The 24757-nt window shown below is 43.4% G+C and overlaps 1 protein-coding gene across 4 annotated transcripts in view; it reads right to left on the bottom strand.

Annotated features, from left to right (window-relative positions):
• ndst3 (N-deacetylase/N-sulfotransferase (heparan glucosaminyl) 3) overlaps positions 1–23920 on the bottom strand; it is a 34388-nt gene extending 10468 nt beyond the window's left edge. For all 4 annotated transcript variants that reach the window (XM_040186048.2, XM_040186047.2, XM_078109015.1 and 1 more), the window contains exons 1-6: positions 23492–23920; positions 20534–21798; positions 13046–13133; positions 11847–12001; positions 10682–10867; positions 5334–5462 (exon numbers count right to left, since the gene is read on the bottom strand). In XM_040186048.2, the coding sequence (XP_040041982.2) occupies positions 5334–5462; positions 10682–10867; positions 11847–12001; positions 13046–13133; positions 20534–21526 (1551 nt within the window). In that variant the 5' untranslated portion in view covers positions 21527–21798; positions 23492–23920. The remainder of the gene's footprint in view (positions 1–5333; positions 5463–10681; positions 10868–11846; positions 12002–13045; positions 13134–20533; positions 21799–23491) is intronic.
• Positions 23921–24757: the final 837 nt, after the last annotated feature.

The following is a 24757-nucleotide window of genomic DNA, read 5'->3' as shown; positions in this document are numbered from 1 at the left end:
GCGCAGTAGATAGAATGTTGTTGTCACTGCAGCGGAAAGCAAACAGGGTGTGATGGTTTTAAAGTCACTAAAAGAGCAGCTGTCCACCGGGTATCACTTTGCAAAGAGACACACTCACTTTTGTTACGTAAGATTGCATTCACTTTCATGTATTAAGAGAAAATCTGATAAACGGAAGCGGATGCCTTCCACCCTTCTGAGAGATAAAGCTGAAGAGGCAGCACAATACTCCACACAGCCTCTGGGTGATGGGAGAGATGCAGCTATACGCGGGAATGTGTGTCGGTGTGTGTCGGTGTGTGTTCACGGCGGTTAACGTGTGCGATGGAGAAGAGAGTCACTGAGAGTGGAGGAGCGATAGCGTGTTTGGTCCAGGCTATCTGCACACGCCTCAGTGCTTTTATAGGCTGATCGAAGAGACAAGCTTCCAAAGCTGCTACAGATAAATGCATATACACACACACACACACACACACACACACACACACACACACACACACACACACACTTCTTTTGTGATTGGAGGGAGCTTGGGTTTGTGAAATGTCTGGATGAAACGATAGCATCAGCCATTAGGATATGAATTATTTGGCCGGTGTGAGCATGCGTCCGTCAGTATGTGCATGGATGATTGTGTGTCAGTATATTTGGGAAAACGTCTGTAAATGAGAGAATACACATACATAGAAAAGACACACAAACATACTCAGAACATTTCCTGGTGACAAAGGACAGTCGGTGCTCCTCTTTAATGCTGAAGGTTGCCGCGGATACAAAGCGACACAGTGTCGAGGTTTGATGGATCAGCGTCCGGCCGACCTGGGAAGCTGTGCAGAATACTGATGGCACCAGAATACTGATGTCTGTGTGTGTGTGTGTGTGTGTGTGTGTGTGTGTGTGTGTGTGTATGTGTGCGTTAGACACACAAAGAGGAGCCAGATGTGTGCAGCTTATTGTATGTGTCTTTTTGACAAAGACCACAACACAGAAAGAACAGAGAGGAGCAAAGGTATTCATGTCAGAGTCATTTTTTCTGTGTGTGTGCGTCTGTGTGTGTGTCAGCATAATTGTTCACGCATCTATGTGTTTGTGTGTCCCAGTACAAGAGTGCGCATCCGCCACGGATTTCGTCCTGTGCTCACTTTAAGCAAACCTCCAGTGCACCATTCAACGTTGCCTGCTTCGTATCAATCTGGTTTATGTGCGGCCAACAATGTGGAACCACTGTCAAGGCAACACCAACATGCACTCAACTAGGAACAGACACACACGGCAGTATTACATTTTTGCTTATTCGTCCTCTCCAACAATAGTTTAAAAAAGAAAGTACCTCTGTCTGATATTGGAGTGCTGCTCTTGGAAACGTGTAATATTAAATTCAAATGAGGGGGATTTTAGACTGATACACAGCCAGTGCAGAAAAAAATCAGACCTGAGTAAATAGACTATTAAATATCTCATTAACCATCTTGAAATGTGTCCCACCTCTCCCTTTTTGTATTGTTTTGTGCTTTTTGAGCTGGCAAAGTGATCAAAAAGTGATTTATGTTCCTTTCAAACCATTAAATGCCAGATTGAAATTGGGCCCAGTACAGGTGTGTATGCATGTTTGTGTGCGGTTTACATGCAGGTGTGTGTGCTTGAATGATTGAGAGAAAGAGAGACTGAGTGTCATCGGAGGTGGAAATATTCATTATGGAGCTGAAGCACTGGCTGACAAACTAAACAATTGGGGAGAGAGAAGATGATTTCTATTTGTAATTAGAGAGCTGCAGAAAAAGAGAAAACAAAGTACAGAGATTGTGTTTGTGGGGGCGGGGTAACCTTGACCGTTGAGTCTGAATTAAAAAGCCCCCAAAAAAAAGCCACTTGAGAGAGTGTTATTCTCACAACACAGTGCAAGCCCCAATCTCTTTTTAGTTTTTCCTTTTTTTTTCTTTGAGTCTCGCTGTAGGCAAGAATTCCATTAACGGAACTATATAAACCATTTCTCTGCATCTGGTGCCACGTCTCATTTCCTGACTATTGGATTGCTTTGAGTCCAGTATGTGCTTTTAATAAAAAATAGTGTGCTTTTTTAGAACCAGAACTGGGCTCAAATCAGACTTGGAACTGGACTGGGAGAGAAGTGTGAAAATAGGAAAAAATAAACCCAACCCTGCAGCTTCCCTCTTACAAGCGTTTTCCATCGTCTTTTGATCCCATTACTCATTTTCAGCTTAATTCTCTCCTTCTTCTCTCATCCTTTTAATTTCTTGTTCTCAGTGTCTTGTTTTTTTTTTTTAACCCAAGTCACTTTGTGTATTTATTTTTTTCTCTACTCTCTCTCTGATCTTATGCTGACCTAGATGCACGAAGCATGTCAGTCAAGCATGTTCAAAATCCTTGTGCATACATGAACACACAGCCACAAAATAACTCCCTCACACACACACACACACACGCGCACACACACACATATGCCACACATATGCCAAGATTAACAGAATGCCACCCGTGTTGTTGAGTCTGTGACATGCTCAAATCCCGTCTGACATGATTGCATTTTTGAAGAAATTAAGTGTTGAGGTTGGATTAGTTTCCAGTTTTCACTCACACAGTTTTGAACTATCTCTCCGTCTATCCGTCTTTCCATGCATGCTCTCACTTTGTTTCTTCTCTTCCTTCTCTGCCGTTCTCTCTACCCTTCAATGTGTACCTGTAGTAGCCTGTTCCTCATTACATAGCACTAGGTTCTATATACGTTTCTCCTTGATTGAATCGTTATTACCACTAAAAATTAGCCTACATCACCCCTCTGCCTCCTCACTCTCATTTTCGTTCTCTCCCCTTCTTACTTCTGCAGTGTCTCTTCCTCATCAGTGGATAATTGAAATCTGAACGTCAACACACCAAATGATTTGGTTCAATTTATTCATTCAACATCTTCTGCCCCTTTCCATTCTGCCAAATTCCACTGCTTTGCTTTCACTTTGTATTTTATATTCCTGTTTGGATTGTGCAGTGTGTGTGTGTGTGTGTGTGTGTGTGTGTGTGTGTGTGAGAAAGCGGCTGTATGTGTTGATGAGCTGCCAAAGCCTTCAGTAGCAATCAGCAGGATTCCAGAGATAGGAAATAAAGGAGTGAAAATTAGACAAAAGGATTCATATATGTGTGAAAGGCAATATGAAAAGGCTTTTAAAAAGAATAAGAGGCAGAAAGAGTTGGAGGAGAGGTGAGAGGCGAGAGTTGGTGAATTATGCTGATATGCCTAATAAGCTCAGTGCCAGAGCTAAGCATTAAATGTCAGCCCTGATATATGTCCACAGCTCTGCTTATGTCAGCTATACCCTCATTTGGACAAAAACACACATGCACACATACGCAGAAATTTAGAAGCTGACTCACAGACATATGCAAGAGTGTGTGGTGGTGTGTGTGCCTGCATGTGCATTGTTCCTCCCTGTATGTGTCTGGATTCTCAAGTGACACAAGATGCCGTGACCTGGAAATTAAATCTCAGTCTGTCTGCCACCTTCTCACCCTTCTCCCCCCTCGAACTCTCCTTGTCCTCCCTCCCTCCTCTCTCTCCTCTCTCTCACTATCGCTCCGGCCATTTATTGGGGAATGACTTGTGCCCTATTGGCTGTTTGCAGTCTAGGTCGTCCAATCGATTTTCGAGCTTATGTGAGACGGGGATTTCAATGATTGGTGATGCGGCGCGGAATGAGGCAAAAGTATCCTAACCCACACGGACACATGCACACACACGTGTGCACACATACAGTGCACGCACACTTTCAATACATGGTCCTGTCAATGGAAGTGACATTGTTACCAATGTGCAGATCATCAAACAATAGGAACTAAAGCAATGAGCTACAGAAGTCTATTGATTATACACACGAAGTCCACACACTAATCAAAGCTTATGCGTCTGCAAATGGAAGCACAGCAGGAGGAGGAAAATCATAATTTTTTATAAATGTGTGCATGTGTGGGTGTGGGGGGACGTCATGGCAGAATAGTTCTCTTCATTAAGACATCCAACAGGAGGAGAGTGACACACTGTGTTACACTGATTAAAAAGAAGGTAGTGAGTGAGAAGGACAAAAGATTCTGGATATGGAGGAATAAAAAGTAATTCGACAAGGCAATCTAGGTAGTATTTAATTGTGTTATCTTCAATCCAACGCTGGTCTTAATCAACAATCGCTAGCTTGTTGACTTGCGCTGCTCAGTCTCAACTGTAGAGTTCTATTTCTGTCCCGTGGCAACGCGGTCCATGCGTGAAGTGGACGGGATCGAATCTTTCTCTCAACTCTTATGTTCATTGAAATCTCTGTAATATAAAAATGTGAATTACATTCCCTTTAGTCTTTCACCCGATGGCAACCATCTAGTTTTTGCTTCTTATAAGAAAATGATGGGCCCTCCTGCAGGGAATGTAAAAAGATTTCCTGTATTTGTACCAAAAGTGTTTCTCTCATAGAAAAAGCACAACCTGATACACAGAAGGTGGGAGCAGCAATTATGAGAGGCTTATACTGCCATTTTTCCATATATCATTATCATTTTAAGACCATAAAAACATAGGTAGGAAGAGTGATGCACATGCGGAGACACAGACGACAGCACAAAGGAAAATAAACATACAGTATCAATAAATAAAACAGTGGAGAAGATGTAACCAGCGGTAACTAGATTGTGTAGCTGCACTTGACTGAGTGAGTCGTGACAGCTCCTCTGGGTCAGCGAGCCCCTAACAGACACTTCAATACAGCCGGCTGCTCTGTGTCTCTTTCAGAAATGATGAGTCAATGGAAGTTGTTTGCTAATAATTCCTGGAAATGCCTACATTTAACTGTGTGGTTGCATTTGTTTGCAGTTGTGTGTGCGAACATTTAAGATGCCGCCAAAATGCCCTTAATCCTTTTACTTAATTCAAAGCAGAATTGAGTTGAGCTGACATACACAGGAGGGGTAAGAGAGGTAGTGCGTGTGTGTGTGTGTGTGTGTGTGTGTGTGTGTGTGTGTGTGTGTGTATGTGTGACAGCAACTCCCTCCGTGGTGTGACCTAATTTAAAGTATGGAGATGAACACAGCTCGACAGTAAGAAAAAGCGCCTTGCAGGAAAAGAAAATGGGAGAGACACAAACACACACACACACACACACACATAGGGTGACATTTTTTTTTTAAATGAGCCAGACCAAAGAAGTTACCTTCACAGAGCGGAAAACCCAGCCGGGCCTCTTAAAGGTGCAAAAATGAAAACAGAACAGTAACAGTAACTCTTGCTCATGCAAGAGTGCGTGTGTTTAAATGTGTGCGTGTGTTGTTTTGTGACTCACGGGGTTGAGCAGCACAGTGAGAAACAGCTCTCCTCCAAGGATGCTTTTGTCCAGTTCCTTTGGTCCACCAGGATATTCCTTATAGTAGATCGTATGAGTAAACAAGCCACATGTCTGGCGGGGCAGCACCTACACACACACACACACACATGAAAGGAGGAGTTTAAAAAAGCTTTCATCAATTCTGAAACATACATGACATATGAGGACACTTTTATGAGAAAAAAATCACAGAGAGTCCGTCTGTGTGTCTTCTGCATGAATTTAGAGCAAAGTGAAAAATCGATATTGACAAAGTTTGAGTAAAAAGGTGAACTGGGTCTTGTGCAGCAGTTAGGTTAGGGCATCAGGGCTCTGTGGACATGCTCACAGCAGGCCTTCACACGGGCGGAGATTTTGGTGTGTTATGCTAGTAGTAGTTGTGGCCTTGAGCCTTGATACCACACACACACACAAACCTTTTTCAATCTCAGGCTTGTAATTGAGGGGCTCTAGCACATTTATCAGGTTTGACTGGGGTCCCCCTGGAGTCACCAAAGGCTTTCTGCTCTTTCTTTGCATATGCATTCCCCAAGATCTGCAAACACAGTGGCGTGTTAAGTGGCATGTTTACGGTGATACGGTGATTCAGCCGGCTCTGTTTGTGGTCCTTAACGGTGCTCGCTCACCCATTTCAAGACCGAAGAACAAACAAACCTGGTAAAAAAAGCTTAAATTAACTACAACTAGCAGCACAAAAGGATAAAATGTACACAGCCAACACAAAATATGGCAAAAAACAAACAGAGACAGGATATTCTGATATGTTGTGTCATCCGGCATTTGGTAATGTCACATCTCACATCACAACTATTGCAGTTTAACAGACAATGTTTTCACATTTGGCATTTTGATCAAATAAAAAGCACAGGTGTAATTAATACCATAAACTGGGATTTGACTGACAAAGGCTTACTCTGGCACTTAGAATGAAACCATCATTAAATGCTACCAGCTCCACCTGAGCTTTTCCTATAATGACGAGTCATCATGACCGCTGTGAGAGGATCAATAAGTCAAACGAGGAATGTCCAAGGGACACATCGGTTACCCAAAGAGTCTAGAGACCCTTTATTTTCGAGCAGGTTTATGGAACGCACAGGTGAAGCCTTCCCGAGGCACCGTTCCTCCCCACCAGCTGGGTATTCCCAGGACTACTGTTGGGGTTTTAAGTAGAAGTGAATGTCTAGTCATAGAATTTGTAGTACGTGTAATGATGTTTAGTGATAGAATTGTAGTTTGTGTGATGTTAGATTAGTTATTACATTAACATGTTAGATGAAGTGAATACAATGTGAATCAAACACAGTTTATAGTCTTTTAAAACGTAGAAACACACTACACATTTACATTCTGTTACAATGTGATGTTAAAACCTGGGAACGGATGCCAATTGCCGTTCTTTATGGATTTCTCCCAATTTTCTCCCCAAAAAGGGTTTTTTGGGAGTTTTTTCTCCTGTCAGGTAATAAAACGAACAACTTATTGCAAGGCAGCCGACTGAGGCAAATGTCTTGCGAATTGAACCACATGAACTGTTTAGATCTTATGATGAAGTGTGATGAACGAGGATCATTAATGATGGGTTGTTGTAATTAAAGTGTACTAGTTATAAGATGAAGACTTAAACGATGTATGCTTTGTTGGGTTCACTCATTGAGGCATAAAGCCACTTTATCAGTATTGAGTGCATTGAAATGTGAGGGACAGCTAGGTCAGAGAGGTTTCAGGTTACGGCTGCAGCTTCACACCTCGACGTGGAAGGGACAATGGAGGAGGTGACCCTTTGGAGAAGAGGCCAATGACATTCAAATGCACCAAAGAAGACACACCTCAAGAGTTTTCAAAGGACCAAAGCGGGGAAAAGACTGTTAGATCTTCTCCTGCAGCCGCGTTGATAAGTCACTTTAGACTTGCTCAGGGAATTCTCTATTTCGCGAAATATTCCACTGTTCGCTTAGTATTTCACTTTGTAATTGTAATCCCTATTATGTTGTTTAGTCATTAAATACTTTTTGATTTTTGAATTTGAACGAATTGACTCATTCGTGTCCTCGTCTCGGCCGGGACGAGAACAAAGGATTGAGGCCTCCCTCGAGAGCTTCCGCAACCCTTAACACTACTATGGATCAATTATAATCCCACCTCAAGCAGGCGCCCCGTGCGTCCTTGATCACCAAACAGCAAACACCGCCACGCCCAGTGTGAGGTACGTAGTCGTGCCTCGATTGAATAAAGCAGTGCCAAATTTGCAATTTGCTATACATTTTAATATCTAAATCATCTTTACAGCTATATTAAAGATTACACCTAGTATGTTACAGAGAAAAATTAAAAAAAAAATCAGTATGTGCGGGATCAAGTGTGTAACAGAGGATGAATTCATCTCCTTTTCATTAGGTCATTAAGTGACTTAAAAGAAGAGAATAGAAGGTCTTTATTGTGAACTCCTTGTGGAGCACTTTTCGGTGTGAAATAGAGAGTAAAGGCTGTAAGCTCATATATTGGTTTATCTATAAAACACTGCAGTCGTTCACACTCACACACATGAGACAGAAAAAGAGAGAGCGAGAGGGGGAGTGAGAGAGGGAGAGAGAGAGAGAGACAGAGAGAGAGAGAGAGAGAAGCCACCACAGCCACAGACACTATTTCACCAAACCAATTATCCACACAGCTATAGCTCAAAATGATATACTATATTTTAAAAAGAAATACACACACACACACACACACACACACACACACACACACACCTATGCATGTTTGCTTGAGTGCACACACACACACACACACGGATACAGCACAATCCAATATTTCAGTCTGATTTGTTCGGATACTGTGGGTCCACTGGGTGGCTCTCAATCTGCTGATAGAGAAACAGAAACACCCATTTTGCAGCCTGAAGATAACTTCCCGTCCTCCTCGGAGCAAACAAAGATGGAGCAGGCGGCAGAGGGGAAGGTAGTGAGTGATGTGCAAGAGTAACTTATTCAGGTTTGGTTAGGAGTCTGGATAAATTAAGAGCTACATAATATCATTTACATAAATGCAAACAATATGTCCATGAGCTAACTGTAAAAAAATTGGATCTTTTCCCAGCCTCCCTTTGCTATTTAGTCCTGCTGGATGTCTTCTTTATTTCCTACCATGGTCACCTTACTCCCTATTTTAAATATATTCAATAATCGCTAGTAATTCATTCTTTCAGAGAACTTTTCAGCCGTAAAAATAAATCTGCTCTCAAGGTCCATATAAAAGCTGATCTGGAGCTTTTGATTATATTGAGTAAGCTTCATCTCCTCCTGATGAGGAGGAAAATTGCTTTGTAACGGTTAGATGTCTTCAAAACACACACACACACACAGAACTGAAAATGCAAAGATTCCTGTGCAGCTGCCTCGTTTTGAGGGAAACTGTTGGAGGTGGGAGTGAATTCAATGCAGCAAACACTGGACACCTCTGAGAACACCAGCGGCTATTCAAAATCACGGACTCGGCTTCAGATGTGCTTTCTAGAGGTCATCTCGTCGTACCGTTTCCCTCAGACAATTCATTGATCACTTTGCTGAACAGAGTTAGATGTGGGCAAACCTGAGAGACCCGGAAAGCTCAGCTGGAAAACGTTTTATTTGAAAAACAAAGACACCAAAGATGTCTTGGAGAACAGCTGCTTCAATCATTGGCTTCATTGTAGGCTTGAGAGTTATTTTTGCTGGGGGATTAATTATATTTCAGCCCACTTACTCTTCAGCTCTTCTTCTTCAAAAAAAAACTTTTGTTGTTCAATGCTAAAAGGTTTTGTTTCTTTCTGACGGTTTTGCGTCTCCCTGTTTGCGCGCGGTATCGTTTAGTATGTTGCATGGCTTGTTCTAGTTTGGTAATTCCCTGATGCTTCTCAATAGCTTATTATTGCTACTGTATAAGAGCACATTATAGCCTTGTCAAAGTGTCAGCTTGCTGTTGTGTTGAAAGGACGTAGGATTAGGAGGCTGTCTTTTATGACTCTGTGATGAGATGTCACGAAATAAAAGCAAACTTCGAGGACTGATTAGGAAATTGACCTAGCTGTCAGTTCAAATTGTCTACTCAACACCCAAATACAGCAGAACAACATGGACTCGTAATTTTGGTGTCAGATGTGATTGGTTCTTTTGTCGATATGGGAGCAGTTGTACACATTGACAAAGAACCTGACTGACAAGTGAAGAAAAGGAAGACGGGGGGGGGGGACAGGGAGAGAGGGACGAGGACAACTTGCTGAGGTGGAATGGGCGACGGGAGGTTTTTGTTTTTTCCACTGCTGATTCAAACAGTGACTGATCAATTATACATTTGAGCATGAAATGCTCTCATTAATAGATCCTTATTGTAAGACGTGGACCCTCTACACACACAAGCACATAAATGCACACAGGCTCAGGCGCACACAACGGCTAACTTCTTTAGCGGCCGTCATAATTGAATCAACACAGAAATGTGGTGAGACGAGGTCAAAGAATACATTTAGCACACATAAACACAGGCACACACCAGGGTTACACACCACGCAAAGCAAAATTGATTTTGCGTTTAAGACCGCAAGAAACAATCAGGAGACGATTTACTATTCAGCACTTGAACAAAGAGACAGTGGATAGAAACGAGTTTTTCAAAGTAAGATGAAATAATCCAAAGAGAATATTCTGCATTTACGGGTTCGATTTAGAAATGATTTACGTTTGATTCAAATAATTGAAGTATGTATTTTTATAGTATATAAATATATAGTATAATTGTATTTTTTTTTTGGCAAGCAGGGATACTGGGTGTTATCCATGACTTCTGTGTGATCAAATAGGTTGTGTTAGAAGATGCACACACGGGAGCTCTTTAAAGAGGCAGTTTGTTGTGATATTTATCATCTTTATCTAACTAACCCGAATCACCTTTTTTTGTCAAAATGCTTTGTCCGCCAACCCAACATATTATAGTAAATGTGTCTACACAGAGTACCGGCACTGGCTTGTATGAAAGGACATCCATAACCACCACCTGTTGAAGCGCGGCCTACACTGTTCATCTTTAGCTCTACAGCAGAAAAGAAAAGTGCAGAATATTCAAAACAACTAAATAGTAAAGATAAATATCATTACTTTCAAATGATAACTGCCCATCTATTTTTACGTTTCTGCAAAAGTCACCCGATCAAAGGGCTGCTATGAATGGTCATGAGTGCATTTTGGAGAAGCGTGCGTGTGCTCGCCGCAATGGCGGTGCAGCCTCCAGGGAGGCTTTTTGCAGCCATGTGATTAACAACGCTGCCTGCTCACCATGATGCTGTTGTGGATGAAACCCTTGCGGTAGCGTGCCGGTTTGAGATGGGGGTACTCTTCCGTGCTGGTCACTTGGATGTTCCACACGTGTCTCCAAGCCTTGTAGAGCTGAAGGTGAACAGGGTAGACACCTGAGTGGTGAGGGGCCACGGCGTAGCCCATGTCCACTGGGATGCTGTGCTCCTGGAAAAGGATATAACGTTATACGCAGGGACAGCTGTGTGAGGGTTATATACATAAACAGAAGTTATAGCGCATTTACAACTCTTGACAAAGGACCCGGCGGGACATAAACACAGAGACCAGCAGTCTGACCTTGTAGAAAAAGCACGTTGGTTTGTGTTTGTTACGACGCTGGCCTTCATGTTCAAAATAGTTTGTGTGAGCATGTGTATGTGTGGGAGAGTGAGGGCGGATGGCTGCTTGGTGCATCTCGCAGACTGATGGTGTTGTCCTTCGCTCTGACACACACCTACACACACTGTCAAAGCTAAGCATCAGCGGTCAGGGGATGAGTGGAGCATGTGTGTGTGTGTGTGTGTAATAGAGGTGAGGGATCACACTTTATGAACACATTTATTTTCAAAATATTAGAAAATATGTTCATGGTAAAATATGTTCTGTAGGAAAGTTGTTCTACAGTAATCCTTTTACTGATTAACGTAAAGACATATATATATATATATATGTCTATATATTTATAGACATAGATATATTAATATCTATGTATACATGTTTGTACAGAAACAGAAAACAAAAGAAGTACTGTCAATATTCTTAATTTCCTACATTATCGGCAATTTTAAACTGTTGTCTAAGTCCTGTGGTGTAACAAAAGAGTAACATATTAACGTTAACAAAGCGGAAATAATTTAGATTCCCTGTTAATAATGTAGTTTATGTACCAAAAAGTGCATTCTATGTTTTAGAACAGTTGCAGCGCTTTGACCTGTGAAAATCACTGCTGCAATCTGCCGCAGCAAAAAACAAAACAATTACTAACAGCAACAGACGTCCTTGAAGAAAATGCAATCATGGGAATCCGGAACGATTAGAAGGACACACAAGAAGTACGATGGGTCCGTGTACCAAATAAACAGCTGCGAGAAACGTGTGTGCTTGTGCGCATGCACATGCGTTTGTGTGCGTGGATCCGTCTCACCAGAGCAAACTCCTTGTTGAGGACCATCTGCTCCAGCAGTGAGGACTCGTTGTGGAAGAGGTGAGGCTGCATGTGGCTCCACATGTGGGGGAACCACCAGAACTCGTCCACATACTTCAATAGTAAATCATCTCCCTCATCCTCCTCCACCGTGCCTGCATACACACACAAACCCCCCCCACACACACACAGACAAACAAACAGACACACAGAAGGACAAAAGGACAAGCAGTCAAAGTACCTTCCATGCATCAAGTATATATAACATATTAAAATTGTTGCCCCACACAAATTGTCTCTGAGGTATTTTAAGGTTGTGGTGCTAAATAAGGTAAGAATCTGATACCATGCAACATGAATAGTAGATTTGAAAGCAATATATTCTATTTGGCATTAGATTTTTTGTAGTTCTATCAATAACTCTGTGTAGCAATCTTCATGTATTTTCATAAACTACATTTTTGTTAGTGTAAACGATTGCAACATACCTTAAGTTCATACCTAAATTAAATAATTTCTGCTTGACAAAACATTTATTTTTGATCGATACATAACCTAAAAAAATGTGTTAACATTTCCTGGAATAACTTTTCATGTTACAAATATTGACACAGATATTGATTGGTTTATATGTTTGTGGTAAAACAAAGAGCTTCAGAGAGGATTAGAAACAACCGATGGCGACTGCTTTGTTTGAGAAATTTGTCGTCAGCATTAACCTTTAGTCCAATGGGGCAGTTGGTTGGACTTAATCTTGCTGTCAGGCCGCTTTGGTCAAATGTCTGATGTCAAAAGGATATAACATGATCTTGTCATCTTGTTTCATGGATTGTGCTACGTGCAATGCAATTTTTAAAAGTATCCTCATATTTAATTTTTAAACCGAGTACGTCAAGCTTTTTACATACAACTAATAAATGAGCTATACATAAAAATAGTTCTTTGATTAAAACCACATGGATAACTCTTAACAAAGGCAAACCATTTAACCGCTCAACAGAGCAGCCATACGTATAAAAAACCCACACAAATTAAGTAATTAATATATTTAAGTAATATATAATGCTAAAAATCAGCCTTTTGAAAAAAAATACTTTTTGGGACGACATTTTGCAGCCATTATCTTTGTATTTGTTATAGTTAGTACGCCTGGTACTGGTGTGTATGTCTGTATGGAAAAGCAAAAAAGAGAAACACACCTGTGTGGTAGAACTTCCCCGAGAAGCCCAGGTTGAAGGTAAAGTTGGAGATCTGAGAACGCAGCTGTTTCTGAGTATCAAGAAGAGCCTGCAGACCGACAGACGGAGATGAACAGATGAATGCATATACACATGAGATGGATAGTAGTGAGAGAATCACATGCAACACAATGGACAACAGTATTTCAGGTACATAGATCCCGGCTAATGGTGTACACCAACTTACTGTGTTTTGTTTTTTTGTGCGTGCCGCTTTATGTGTACTTCCAAAGGTCGTGCCTGTCCTCAAAGTCACCTAAGTCTCCGGTTTCAATACTCGAATCAAGAATTTCTCCATTCATTTAATGACTTCATTAGTTTACTGGCCTTTAAACAAAGACTCTGTAATGAGTGTTAACTAAAGACAGTTGAGCATTCACACACACCGGCAGTAATGCGAGTTAATGAAGGTCAGTGCATTAGTAGCCTCTGGAGGGCGGACTAATAACCCCCGCTCACACTCGTCCCCTCACATCCTTCTCTCCATCCATCCCAAACACTACCAAGAAAAACCCTGCACCACGCACCCCCCCTTTCCCACTCCTCTCATACTGCCTCTTTTCGGATTCTCCCTCTATTCTTCCATCCCTCCGCTTCTCCAAACCTGCAGTAGCCCCCCCCATCACCATTTGTCTTCCACCCACCCTTCTCTGAACTCCATCTCTCTCTCGCCTGCGCCGTGAAAATGTCACATTCTCAGGAGACGGGGCTGTTCTAATTTGAAAGGAAGGCTGGAGCGGCATGGAGGAAAGATCCCTCTCCCTTTCTGTGGCGCCCTCCCCTCCCCTCCCCTCCCCTCTTTCTCCTGCACTCTCCCACCTCGTCTTCTTGCAATCGTTGCACTTCTCGCTGCTCCCCTTCCCAAATATTTGGTTTATTAATGAAACTATTAAGATTCTCTGTGTACTTCGGTCTGCTCGGTCTTTCTGTTGGGCTACGTGCCACATCTCTATTACCAATCTTTGTCATGCTGCTTTTAATCGATCCCCAGGAACACGGCCTGAATTAAGAGACCTGAGCAGCTGATGTCAGAGCGAGGAATTGGTTCCAGGCAGTGTCTCTGTGTCTCCTTTCAGCTCCTCTTCTCCTCTGTGTGTGTGTGTGTGTGAGTGTGTCCCAAACTAACACATATACAAACACATGCACACAGTGTCTTCATTAGCTTTAATCTAATGGTGTTGGAGAAGGCTGCATGCTGACAGATGTGCACAGATCACTAATCTGATCCCCTGTTTCCTCTGTTGTGACACCCTCTAAATCTTATCCACAAACACACACAAACACGCACACAAAAATGCAAAGACGTGTGAATTAAATTAAGTTTGTAGCCGAATGCTTGGCATCGTAACTCAATATACCCTCCCAGAAGCACTCGGTCGTCCAAATGCATTATTAACGCGTGCTGGTATCTGTGGGACTCGCCGTCGGTGTGTGTCCAAGCGCGCAGCGTATAAGTATAAACGTCTCATTTGTATTCTGCTCCCTTACATCCACAGCAGAAGACAGAACAGCTGTGTAAATGACCAATGGTTTTCACCCTGATTTTAAACCTTGTGCGGTCACGGTGAACATTTTGCTACCTTTATTTCTTTCTTGGAAAAGCTATATTTCATTCCTGCAGTTAATGTCGTTGTGAGAAAATCCAGCAAAACAAAAAGCAAACTTTTAACAAAGGGTTAATTCCCAATTTAGCCAGTTCTGGTATCAAGGAAGTTGTTGTTCAGCAGTATTTTCTAAAAACTCAACGCGGCCTCAAACAAGGAAAGTTTTCAAAACACCAAACTGTAACATGGATTATGAAACTTTTACAGGCAACAAATTGCTCACAGAGATGGATCAGCCCTCATCTGCAGGTTTCAGGTCACTACGAAGAAGATTTAAAAGATACTTAAAAGTTTTGTTTAAGAATATATAACAGCAAAGAGAGATTTCCCACACATGTGATTTTTGGAGCATCTGAGGAGCGTCTCTGTGGAAGCATACCGGCTGCTCAAGGGCTTTTGTGAATTGAACAACAACTCATTTTGGCAACTCATCATGCGTGTGTTCTATCCAGAGGTTTTAAACTGCAATGTCAATCCATCACAGCCCAAATATCAGGATACCGTAACCACACCGGAGTCAACAATAAATAGAAAAAACTTAGTTAGTAGTTGTGGTAGTTCCCTGCCTGTCCTGAGTGTTGCTCTATAAAACCGTACATTCAGGAATAGAGAGCAATGGGATTGCTACTATTGACCATCATAAGGAGGCAGAATTGCTACAAACTAGGCCCAGCAGTAAACAGAAGTGCACCTCATGGACCAAATCACTCGCACAGTGTACGACGAAACCACACCTCTGGCTCTGAACGACAATGAAGTCAAAGTGTCAAGAGGGTGACGGCAGCAGCTCAGGGGAAAATGAAAGAATTTGAGCAAAATGGAACCAATCTGTCCACTGGATGCTGAGCTCGAAGATGGACGTTGTTGTTTAAAGACATACTTTATGAGGAAGAAAGGATTTAGATTGGCAGGAGTTGGGAGGAGTAGCCCGTGAGAGACTTTGACAATCCTGGCGATGAAGGAAAACACACACATGGATTAGCGGTTAGCGATAGCCCTCATTTCTGTGCCCAATCGCACAGCTGCCTAACACTCCTAAAGTGTCAGAACTAATGCCAGTTTGATTCCGTGTGTGTGTGTGTGTGTGTGTGTGTGTTTTTGTGTTCGTGCATGTGCGTGGTAAGCACTAGAAGATGTGCCAGCTAGATGTTGGGGTTCAAACAGATGGGAGACAGGCATCTGGACAGATGGCATTCACAGCCTTGCACAAACCCTTTGCACCAGCTACCTCTCCAGCATATCCCCATTTTGTCATGCTCCCATTTGCACCGTTTCTTCTCTTTTCACAACCTGAACCCTGGCTGGGAGATCTTAAAAAAAACAAAAACCCTAAGTAATTAAAAATGTTTGTGAGTGGGATCTTATGCTCACAGATTTGAAGGCGTGATAAAAGGAGAAACAAGAAAACGAAGGGGTGTAATTTTGTGCAAAAAGCAGGTCAGAGTTCTTGGTGCATCTATATGAGCGCAGTGTTTGTGTGTATCCGTGCATGTAATGTGAACACCAGACCAGCAAATTTAACTGGGTCAGGCATCTCTATTTGATGAAGAGAGAGACTACTTTACCAGTTAATGCGTCTTCCTTTCGCGTACTCTTCCCCTCTCTGTCTCACTTTTAGCGTCGCTTGTCAGATTTAAGTCAGTGTAGCTTTTCACATTTGAGAATTCAACAAAATCATCTACTCCCTTGCATTTAGATCCGAGGTACTTGTGATTGCTTTGGCATCGCTTTGCTTACACTAAATTCTACTTGGCAGACCCTCAAGGACGTTGAGTTTCAGTGATTGCTGTGACCGCAAAACCTGCCTCAGTTTTTGGAGGAAGATGCGTGGCCCACTGCCACATTCTCACGGTTCGTTTGAATAAAATCGAGAGCAGTGATGAAGCAGATTTTTTTTCATTGAGATGCTTACTTTAGATTATCACAATGGCAGAACTAAGTAATTTTCTGTATTTCATGTTTTTTTTTCTTTCCAACAGTGGAACTAAAACCTGACTGTGATCAAATTTATTTTACAATTCCAGATCAGAGGGGAGGGGGCTGGGGGGTGGGGGGGTGAGAGCAGATGTCAGGACGCATCATGCTGGAAGCAATATTCTGTTACATCTTTTATGTCATCTCCCTTACTCTCCTTTCCCACCTGCAACTGTGTCACTTTAAATGCCGCTAAGACTTACTACCTAAGATCCCTCACAAGGGTGCCAATCTTTGTCAGGTATTAAATGAATGATACTGCCTGACAAAAGAATGTAATATATGTGTGTGCCTCATGTAACAAAAATCTAAGTCTCTATTTTCTCCCATTTCCTTGACTGCTTCCAGTCGTTTACATCTCTTCTCCAAGGATTCTCTTTTATTAATTACTTGGCAAAGTAATAGTCGGATATGGAATGAGCTCAGTTCCGCTGACTCAAGTGGCATCATACTTAATTAGGCTAAAGATTAATTCTAACTAGGACTGCACAATAAATCATAAACCGTTGTGCCAAAAACATTCATTGAAGTCTGAATATTGCCCATTTTGTTTTCTTTTCAGTTTTACGCCATGTTTCATTGCCAGACCAAAGTGTTAAAAAAGCTTTAACCTTACGAAGAGCAAAGAAACTGTTCAAACATCCCAAACTCATTACACGTTCTCCTCGTTCTCTTAAATTTCTGAGCCCGTGGCAATAAAATGTCAAATAAAAACCTCAGAGCTGGATAAAAAGCTAAAACAGGTATTCGGTCTTAAGGCAAAACGGAACTTCATTGATTATAAGGCCACGTGAAAATAGTAATTATTTGAATCACAAAATCAAATAAAGTAATGAAAGCGCAGCAGTTCTGAATCTGTTCTGAAGATAAGGTGACTGTGCAACTACCCTCTTTAGATGCATGCAAATAGTCAATGAATTGCATTTTCAAGTCAATGTAGCCCAAGATGGTGTGTGTCCCGGCTTCATGTACAGTATGTGTGCTCACACACGTGTGTGTCCCCTCAGCTGACACGACACCTGTACATGACGCACGCCGCGGCGCCACTTGTGAAGGGAGAGACTGAGACCGAGTCGAAAGGGAGGCTTATAGGGAGGAGTACAAATCGTCCGGAGATGGTGATCAATGACTCGGGCAGAGGAGGAGGAGGAGGAGGCGAGGAAGGTGATTGGAGTAGGAGATAAAGAGGGATCTGAAGACGAGGACTGGACGCCTCCCTCATGACCATTCAGAATCAAAGGGGAGGGGCAAACCTGCAGACACGAATTTAGAAAAACAGAAGCACCGGTACGCGCAAATGGCATCATCCCTCATTTTGAGGCACGTCAACCGTGAGGTGGCTCACTGTGAATCGTTTTAATAGATGGAATACAGCTGTGTGTGTGTGTGTGAGTGCGCGTGTGTGTGTGAGTGCAGACAGGAGGAGGTGTAGGTATTGTTTGTCACCAGATGAACTCGTGGGGTGAGACTAATGAAGAGTGCAGAGAGAAGGAGGGGGGGCATTTTAATTGGCCTCTTTCTCTCTTGCCGTCTCTCCTGTCTCACTCCAGGAGAGACAAGAGATTGAATGTTGGCTTTACAGAGTTAAGAGAGGATTTCTAACATTGGCACTGCAAACGCCATGTCCTACTAATTGGTCAATGACACATCCTGTTGCACACTTCACTCCAGTGTAAGACATAAGCTATTTTTTTAGAAGCATGAGAGAGGATTTGCATCTTCACATAATTTGTGTCATTCCTAATAATTCACAATATGTTTGTGATGTCTTAAAACAATTGTTTGCCTCATACATAATCATTTTAGAAAGTGTTGAAATATTGAGTATGTTATTAGATGTCTTGATAAAGTAAGGATGAAATCAGAAAAAGGATGTTATCGTGGCCATCAGTCAGCCTGGTTTGATCCAAATTGAACCTAAAAATGATTTAATGTATTTGACCTGATGCAAACGTCTTGCTTTCATGATTATATAATTTCCCTGCAATCCACATGCATTAATCATTTTTAATACAATAATGAATTTCTTTTTAGATGTCACCTTCACCAAAAGCTAGGTGTATACTTGACACTTACCAGCAGGATTTCCTGATCAAACAATCCCTGCCCCGAGAGTAAATGAAATACATTTAGCCGAAAGTGAGATGAATTAGCTGAGGCGAATAATTATGAACCTGCAAGATTTACGCACTTGACACTGTAAATAATCCGTAAAAAAAGTCTACCTGGGGGGGTTCCACAGTTCACCATATTCAGCTCCCTTTCTCTGCGCCCCCATTTCTCCTCAGCATTTTGTTTTTCTGAAATTATCTGGTAGCTCTTTCCTAGTTGCCACACTCCACCTTCCCCCACCTCCTTTTATCCCACCAGTCTTTTCTAGCCGTGATTGCAAAGACACGAGAAAGACAGAATGTGGAAGGAGTGCGACTGAATGACATCACTGTCTCTTTTTATATGCCTCTCTCTCTCCCTCTCTCTCTCTCTCTCTCTCATCTCCTTCCTTCCCCATCTCCCTGTCCTTCTGTTAAGGCACTGCTACATCCTCATGTATATTTATGCTACAAAGCTGAAGAGTCAGGCAGACTTAAAATGAAAACTCCAACTCGAGAGCACTTGTGTGCTCATTTTGTGAATGCGTGTGTGCGCACTTTGTGCTTGTGTGTGTGTGTGTGTGTGTGTGTGAGAGCGTGTATGTGAATATGCATTATTTGATCCTTTCTGGATTCCAGCATCTTTTTTATATTCAAAGGTGGAATTCCTCTCCACCTCACCACCCGCAGCCCCTCTCGCCCGGTTTTTCTCAGCCTCCCCATCCCTCTCATCTTTCCCCTTACTTTCTGCCAAGGACAGGTGGCTAGTCTTTTTCTTTTTTTTTTTTCTTTCAACGGCTGACTGGACAGGTGTCAGCCGTTGATCGGGAGTGACATTCTAATCTAAAGTAGTGATTTAAAAAACACTTGTGCACACACACACATGCACAGATACCTATCATGTATATTGGGCGGACAGGATTAGCTAATGCACGTCGGTGACGAGCAGCATGAATCTCACCTGTCCCACACGCACACTAACTCCCACACATGGAAACCCACCAAACACATTTTTTGCTCTCTTGACTGGCAAAGATCAAAGAAAAAACTCCCTTTGCAAGAATTGTGTTTAATCCACACGGCAAACGTGAAGTTTCTATGCTCCTATTTTGAAATAAATTCTATTTTTCAATTCATACCAATATTACGGTATAAATGCATGTGAACGGATGTAAATTTAAACTATTTGCAGAGGCGCACGTCGAGTGTATTTGTCTGTGAATGTGTGTGTGTGTGTGTGTGTGTTTGCTCATGCAAGCGTGTGTGTTGAAACAATAGCTGTCTTGAGAGGCGGGCTGCATGGCTGACTCTCCTTTAGTTTCTCTAAGAGGAGGAACGTGGGAAAAGAGGAATAAGTGCCATTCATCTTTTCACTGGCTCATTCACTGCCTCACTTTCTCTCTCTCACTCAGTGTCTTTGTTCCCTTAAATGGCCTCTTTACTTCTGGCTAAACCTCCATTTGAGATAAATAGGCTCTTGCTGTACCCCAACACACAACAAGCACAGACATTAGACACACACACACAAACACACACACACAAGCTTTACCAAGTACCTTGTTGGCATACCAGTGTCAAGAAGGTATTTATCTGCAGACTTACACAGCAATAATTGAAAATCACTTATTTTTACCGCTATGCTGCTATCAATTATTGTTGTTAGAAGTTGATAGCAGAGTGAAAAATATAATCCAACATCACTAACCACACATTATTTCTCAAAATTCCACTCTGTCTTGCTCCAACGCACATTATCGCACACCCATCATCACCCTCAATACCTTCACATCCTTGTTATTCATCCGTGTTCCTTCCTTTCCCACGAAAATGTCGTCTATATCCACCAGTATGTGCCGGTCCAGACCCAAGGCAAGCTTCCTGTCTGTGAGGTAGGAGATGGCATCCACCAGGATGAGTCGATGGAGCCAGTAGCCAAGTCCCTGGCCAAACAGAACTCGCCTCACCCCATCGTACAGTCCCATGTCCTGCACCACCGTGGCTTGGAGGCCTATGCTGAAGCCCGGCCCCGGGTTATCGCCGCTACCTGCCCCGGCTCCCTCCTTGGCCCGTGCATGCAGCACAGCCTGGTAGGTGGAGTGATTAGAGGAAAATGAGGTCCAGTCAGCCCCCGGTAGAGCCCCCCGATCTGTGCCGGGCTTGGTCAGGTGGAGCAGAGGTGAGCTAGACACCACACAGCAGTCCCAAAGTGCCTGGTTGGTACGAAGGACCACGGGGAGGCCTCTGAGTTTGAGGAAAGGCGGTGAGTTTTCGGTGGAGCGGTAGAAACCGATGATGCCCACTCTGTACTCAGTACAGTATTGATGCAACAGCTGTCTGTTCCACGTGTCCGCATGTGCGTACTTTAATAGATTTTCATAAATGATGAGGGAATATCGGCCACGACCTTTCTCTGTCAGCGGCGGAAGGTCGCCCTTCCCCGAGGCGATCTCCATGCGGAACTGGAAGTGCGCTGACTCCAATATAGCCACAATGTCCTGACCCAACTGGGAGTACTGGGACTCAACGAGCACCAGCACTACTGGGTCCGTGTGGATATGCGTGTGAGGAGGGTTGGGGGGGTATGGGTACGGAAGTTGATGGTAGGGCGACAGCGGCTGGGAGCAGGCGGGTTCGGGGGATTGTCCAAGCTGCATGGAAGGGGAGGAGTTTGTGAACAGGAAGTAGGCAGAGAGGAGGAGGGAGAGGAGGCAGCAGGAGGCTAGCAGGAGCAGGAGCCTGCGCAAGTGGCGACGGAATCGCACGGCCACCGTCATCGCGAAGAGGGGGAGGTGTTGGGACGTGGGAAGGGGGAGATTTTTTTTGTCTGCTGGAGCCAAGAGTTCAGGGGTCCGAGGAACCCAGGAGATGGTCTTTGTGTGCGAGAAAGGAGCAAAGCCACTCAGGGGTGTGTCATGTCACCATGGCAGGTGGGGAAGGGAGCTGCGGCGGATGTTGGGGAACAAAGGTCTTTATTGAGGAAATAGAGTCTCCTTCCGATCCTCGCGCAGGAATCACCAGCGGAGACGGAGGGCGTTAAGATTAATGCCTGCAGAGAACGGGTACATAGAGAAAAGAAGGTGGATTTGTTGGTAAAAGGTGGAATAGTGTGCAGTAGTCCTCTGTGAATGTGCTCGTGGGTGCGCGTGTACCTCGGTTGTGCCACTATAGGGAATGTCAGGGCACAGCTGGTAACTACAGAGCTGATTGAACAACAACTTGTATCCTTAGGGCTTATACAACCTCTGGTGCACACACACACACACACAAAATGAGATCACATTTAAAAGCTAAGACTAAAGTCAATCCTCACAAATAAACAACAGCTGGTTGTGTGTTAATGTGGTAGTTTGGGGAGGTGGATGGGAGCTCAACCAATCAGTCCCACACAGCTCTACAGAGAATTCCTATAATTGCGTAAAACTCTGCACACTTCTGTCTTATTTCTGAACCTAATCATCTGAAATGCCACTAAATTGGAGTTGGAATCATTTTGCCAGGAGCACTAATCTGGGGGGAGCGCATGACAGTACAGAGGAAATGGAGAGCAAGAGAAGAGTGCACGAATAAGAGAGACGTAAAAAAAAAAAAGAGGAACAAAATGCAATGAATTATAGAAAGAGACAAAAAAGACCAGGATTAGCATCTTAATGTATGTGCCCCGAGCCACGGAGAAGAAAAGATCCCACAGCATCTCTTTCTCTCTCTTTTCCCTCTTCGCTTCCCTCTTCCCCTCTCTATCTGTCTACACCCCCTCTGTCTCTCCTTCTGTCTGTTTGAATATCAATAGTCTTCCCTCACGTGCTGCATCCTTCTCTCCTTGTTCCTTGCCTTTGGATAATAAATGCAAAGAGAAGGCTGAAGAGAAAGAACAGAGATGTTCCTTAAATATGACACAAAAAGACCTCTTTGTGTTTGCCTTAATAGAAAACACAGTAGAGATTGTTTTGTTAGACAACTTGCTATATTGCTATATGCTATAGCTTGATAACTTAAATTGTTACTTGAGTGACTAATTGGTTCTCTGGTGTTGTGGGTTTTTTAACGTGAGGAGGAAATTGTCTTTTGGAGTCCACCAAGAAAAAGAGCATTCACTCACGTATTCTTGCTTTATGTATGTCTAAACTACAGGTGAGTGTTAACTTGTTCCTGCGTGTGTGTCACTGTTAGAACCCACAGGAGGGCGCTGGAATCGGATCAACACACAAGAGTTCATATGGAAGTTCTCCCCTTGGCATTTTAAATCCAAAATTACAAAAACTGCAATCAAGTCAATCATGGTATATGACTAAAAGCTGAATCCTACTATTTGTTTTGGGGCATTCTGTTAATTGTCTTATGGGAAAAATCAAAATTTAAATTGTTAAAGAAATGTACTCAACTTAAAAAGCAATGGTGTTTTTGTACTACAGTGTTCAGGTCATAATAATAATATGTGATGTGTAATGTTATTTAGAACTTTAATCGTGAAAAGCCATGTAAAAAAATATGCATTAGTTAGTAAATTAGTAGAAGAAAAAAAACACAATCATGTTAATCAATCCATTTTACTATTGTGTTTGTGGCGTTAAAAATCAAATGAAAAAGAAATCAACCCGTAGAATAAAAAAAAAAGCCCGGGCTCAATTGGCACGCTGAAAGAATAACCCAAACAAACGGCAGATATTATTCCAGAGAGTTTCACATCCCGCTTATTGCCCAGAAGTTAACGTCTCACGAGGAGCACCGTGCAGCCGACTTACCTCTGGCCGAGGCAGGGCGCCGACGCGCGGCGGAGAGGCGTCAAGGGAGGACGGGGAGCGCGCCGCTGCTTCGGGTGGGTCCGGTGCTCCGGTCTCGGTGGCGAACCGCTCCCGTGTGTTTTGGATGCTCAAGCGAGTGTTCCATCTCCTCTCCCCCTCCCCCCCTGCCCCCCCTGTCTCTCTCTCGCTCTCCCTCACCCTCTGCCCTCCACTAGAGCAGCGGATGCGGGCAGCCGGAATGATCGGCTCCCCCCTCCACCCGTCACCATTCTTCTCTTTCTCTTGTCTCCCCCTCCCCTCTCCCCCGCTGTCTTCTCCTCTCACTCTGTTCACTTCAACCCAATCTCGGGCTCTTTCTGGTGGAGATCAGGCGGCGCGGCGCGGTGTGGTTTGGAGGAGCGCGGACGTCAGCCAGCCCGTCAACGACTGACTACCGCCGCGTAAAAGCTCTGCTTTAAGAGCGCCTGCACAAGAAGGGGCGTTCGTGGGAGAGAGAGAGAGACACCCACACAGGAGGGGGTTTGGGCGAGGGGGGGTCGCTTTGATTGACACGAACAGACGTTTTCTCGGGCGTCTGCAATCGCTGGCCCCGGTAAAAGCTCACGGCCCGTTAGTTGGTGTTTGTCGGATGAAGGATGTCACGAGCGGGTACTCACCGGTGCGCGTTAATGGCGCGTCTGGTTGGTTTCTCCCCTTCGCTCCATGCACAAGTTGTGGTATTCAAGGATAAAAGTAAGAAGAAGGCAGGGGGGGCAATTACTTACACCATAGCGGGTGCAAAAACCAAAAGGCATTTCCGCACAATTAGAAATGGTATCAGCCTTGGGGCAAAGACAATCATGGCTCATGCATGGATGTTCACCCGCAGCCCCAATAGAGCCTACACTTCTGTAGAATGCCATTCCACCGGTGCAGCATGTCCATCACGCCGTGTTTTTAACTTGATTAGGTGTTCCCTTCTCCCTCTGCACTAGTTCATCAATCTCTCTAACCTATTTGCACTGACACACACTTACTTACACTCATCTCAGTGGAGCTGGTGGGCCCCTCATTCACATTGTAATGGCCTTACAATAGAGCTTATTTAGTGTGTGTTTGTGGGTGTCTGTGTGTGTGTGTGCATATAGTGAGAGAGGGAGAGCACTTGTCCAAAGCGTAAAGAAAATGTATGAACCCACAGCGGTGCACTGACGGTGATGTGGGGTCTGATTATTGGCTACATTACAGACATGATAATGCACTTGATGAACATATGGCGTCGATACA

This window comes from Gasterosteus aculeatus, chromosome 9 (assembly GCF_964276395.1).
Source record: "Gasterosteus aculeatus chromosome 9, fGasAcu3.hap1.1, whole genome shotgun sequence".
Lineage (NCBI taxonomy): Eukaryota > Metazoa > Chordata > Actinopteri > Perciformes > Gasterosteidae > Gasterosteus > Gasterosteus aculeatus.
The sequence above is the reverse complement of the archived record's forward strand: the minus strand, read 5'-3'. Positions and strand labels throughout refer to the sequence as shown.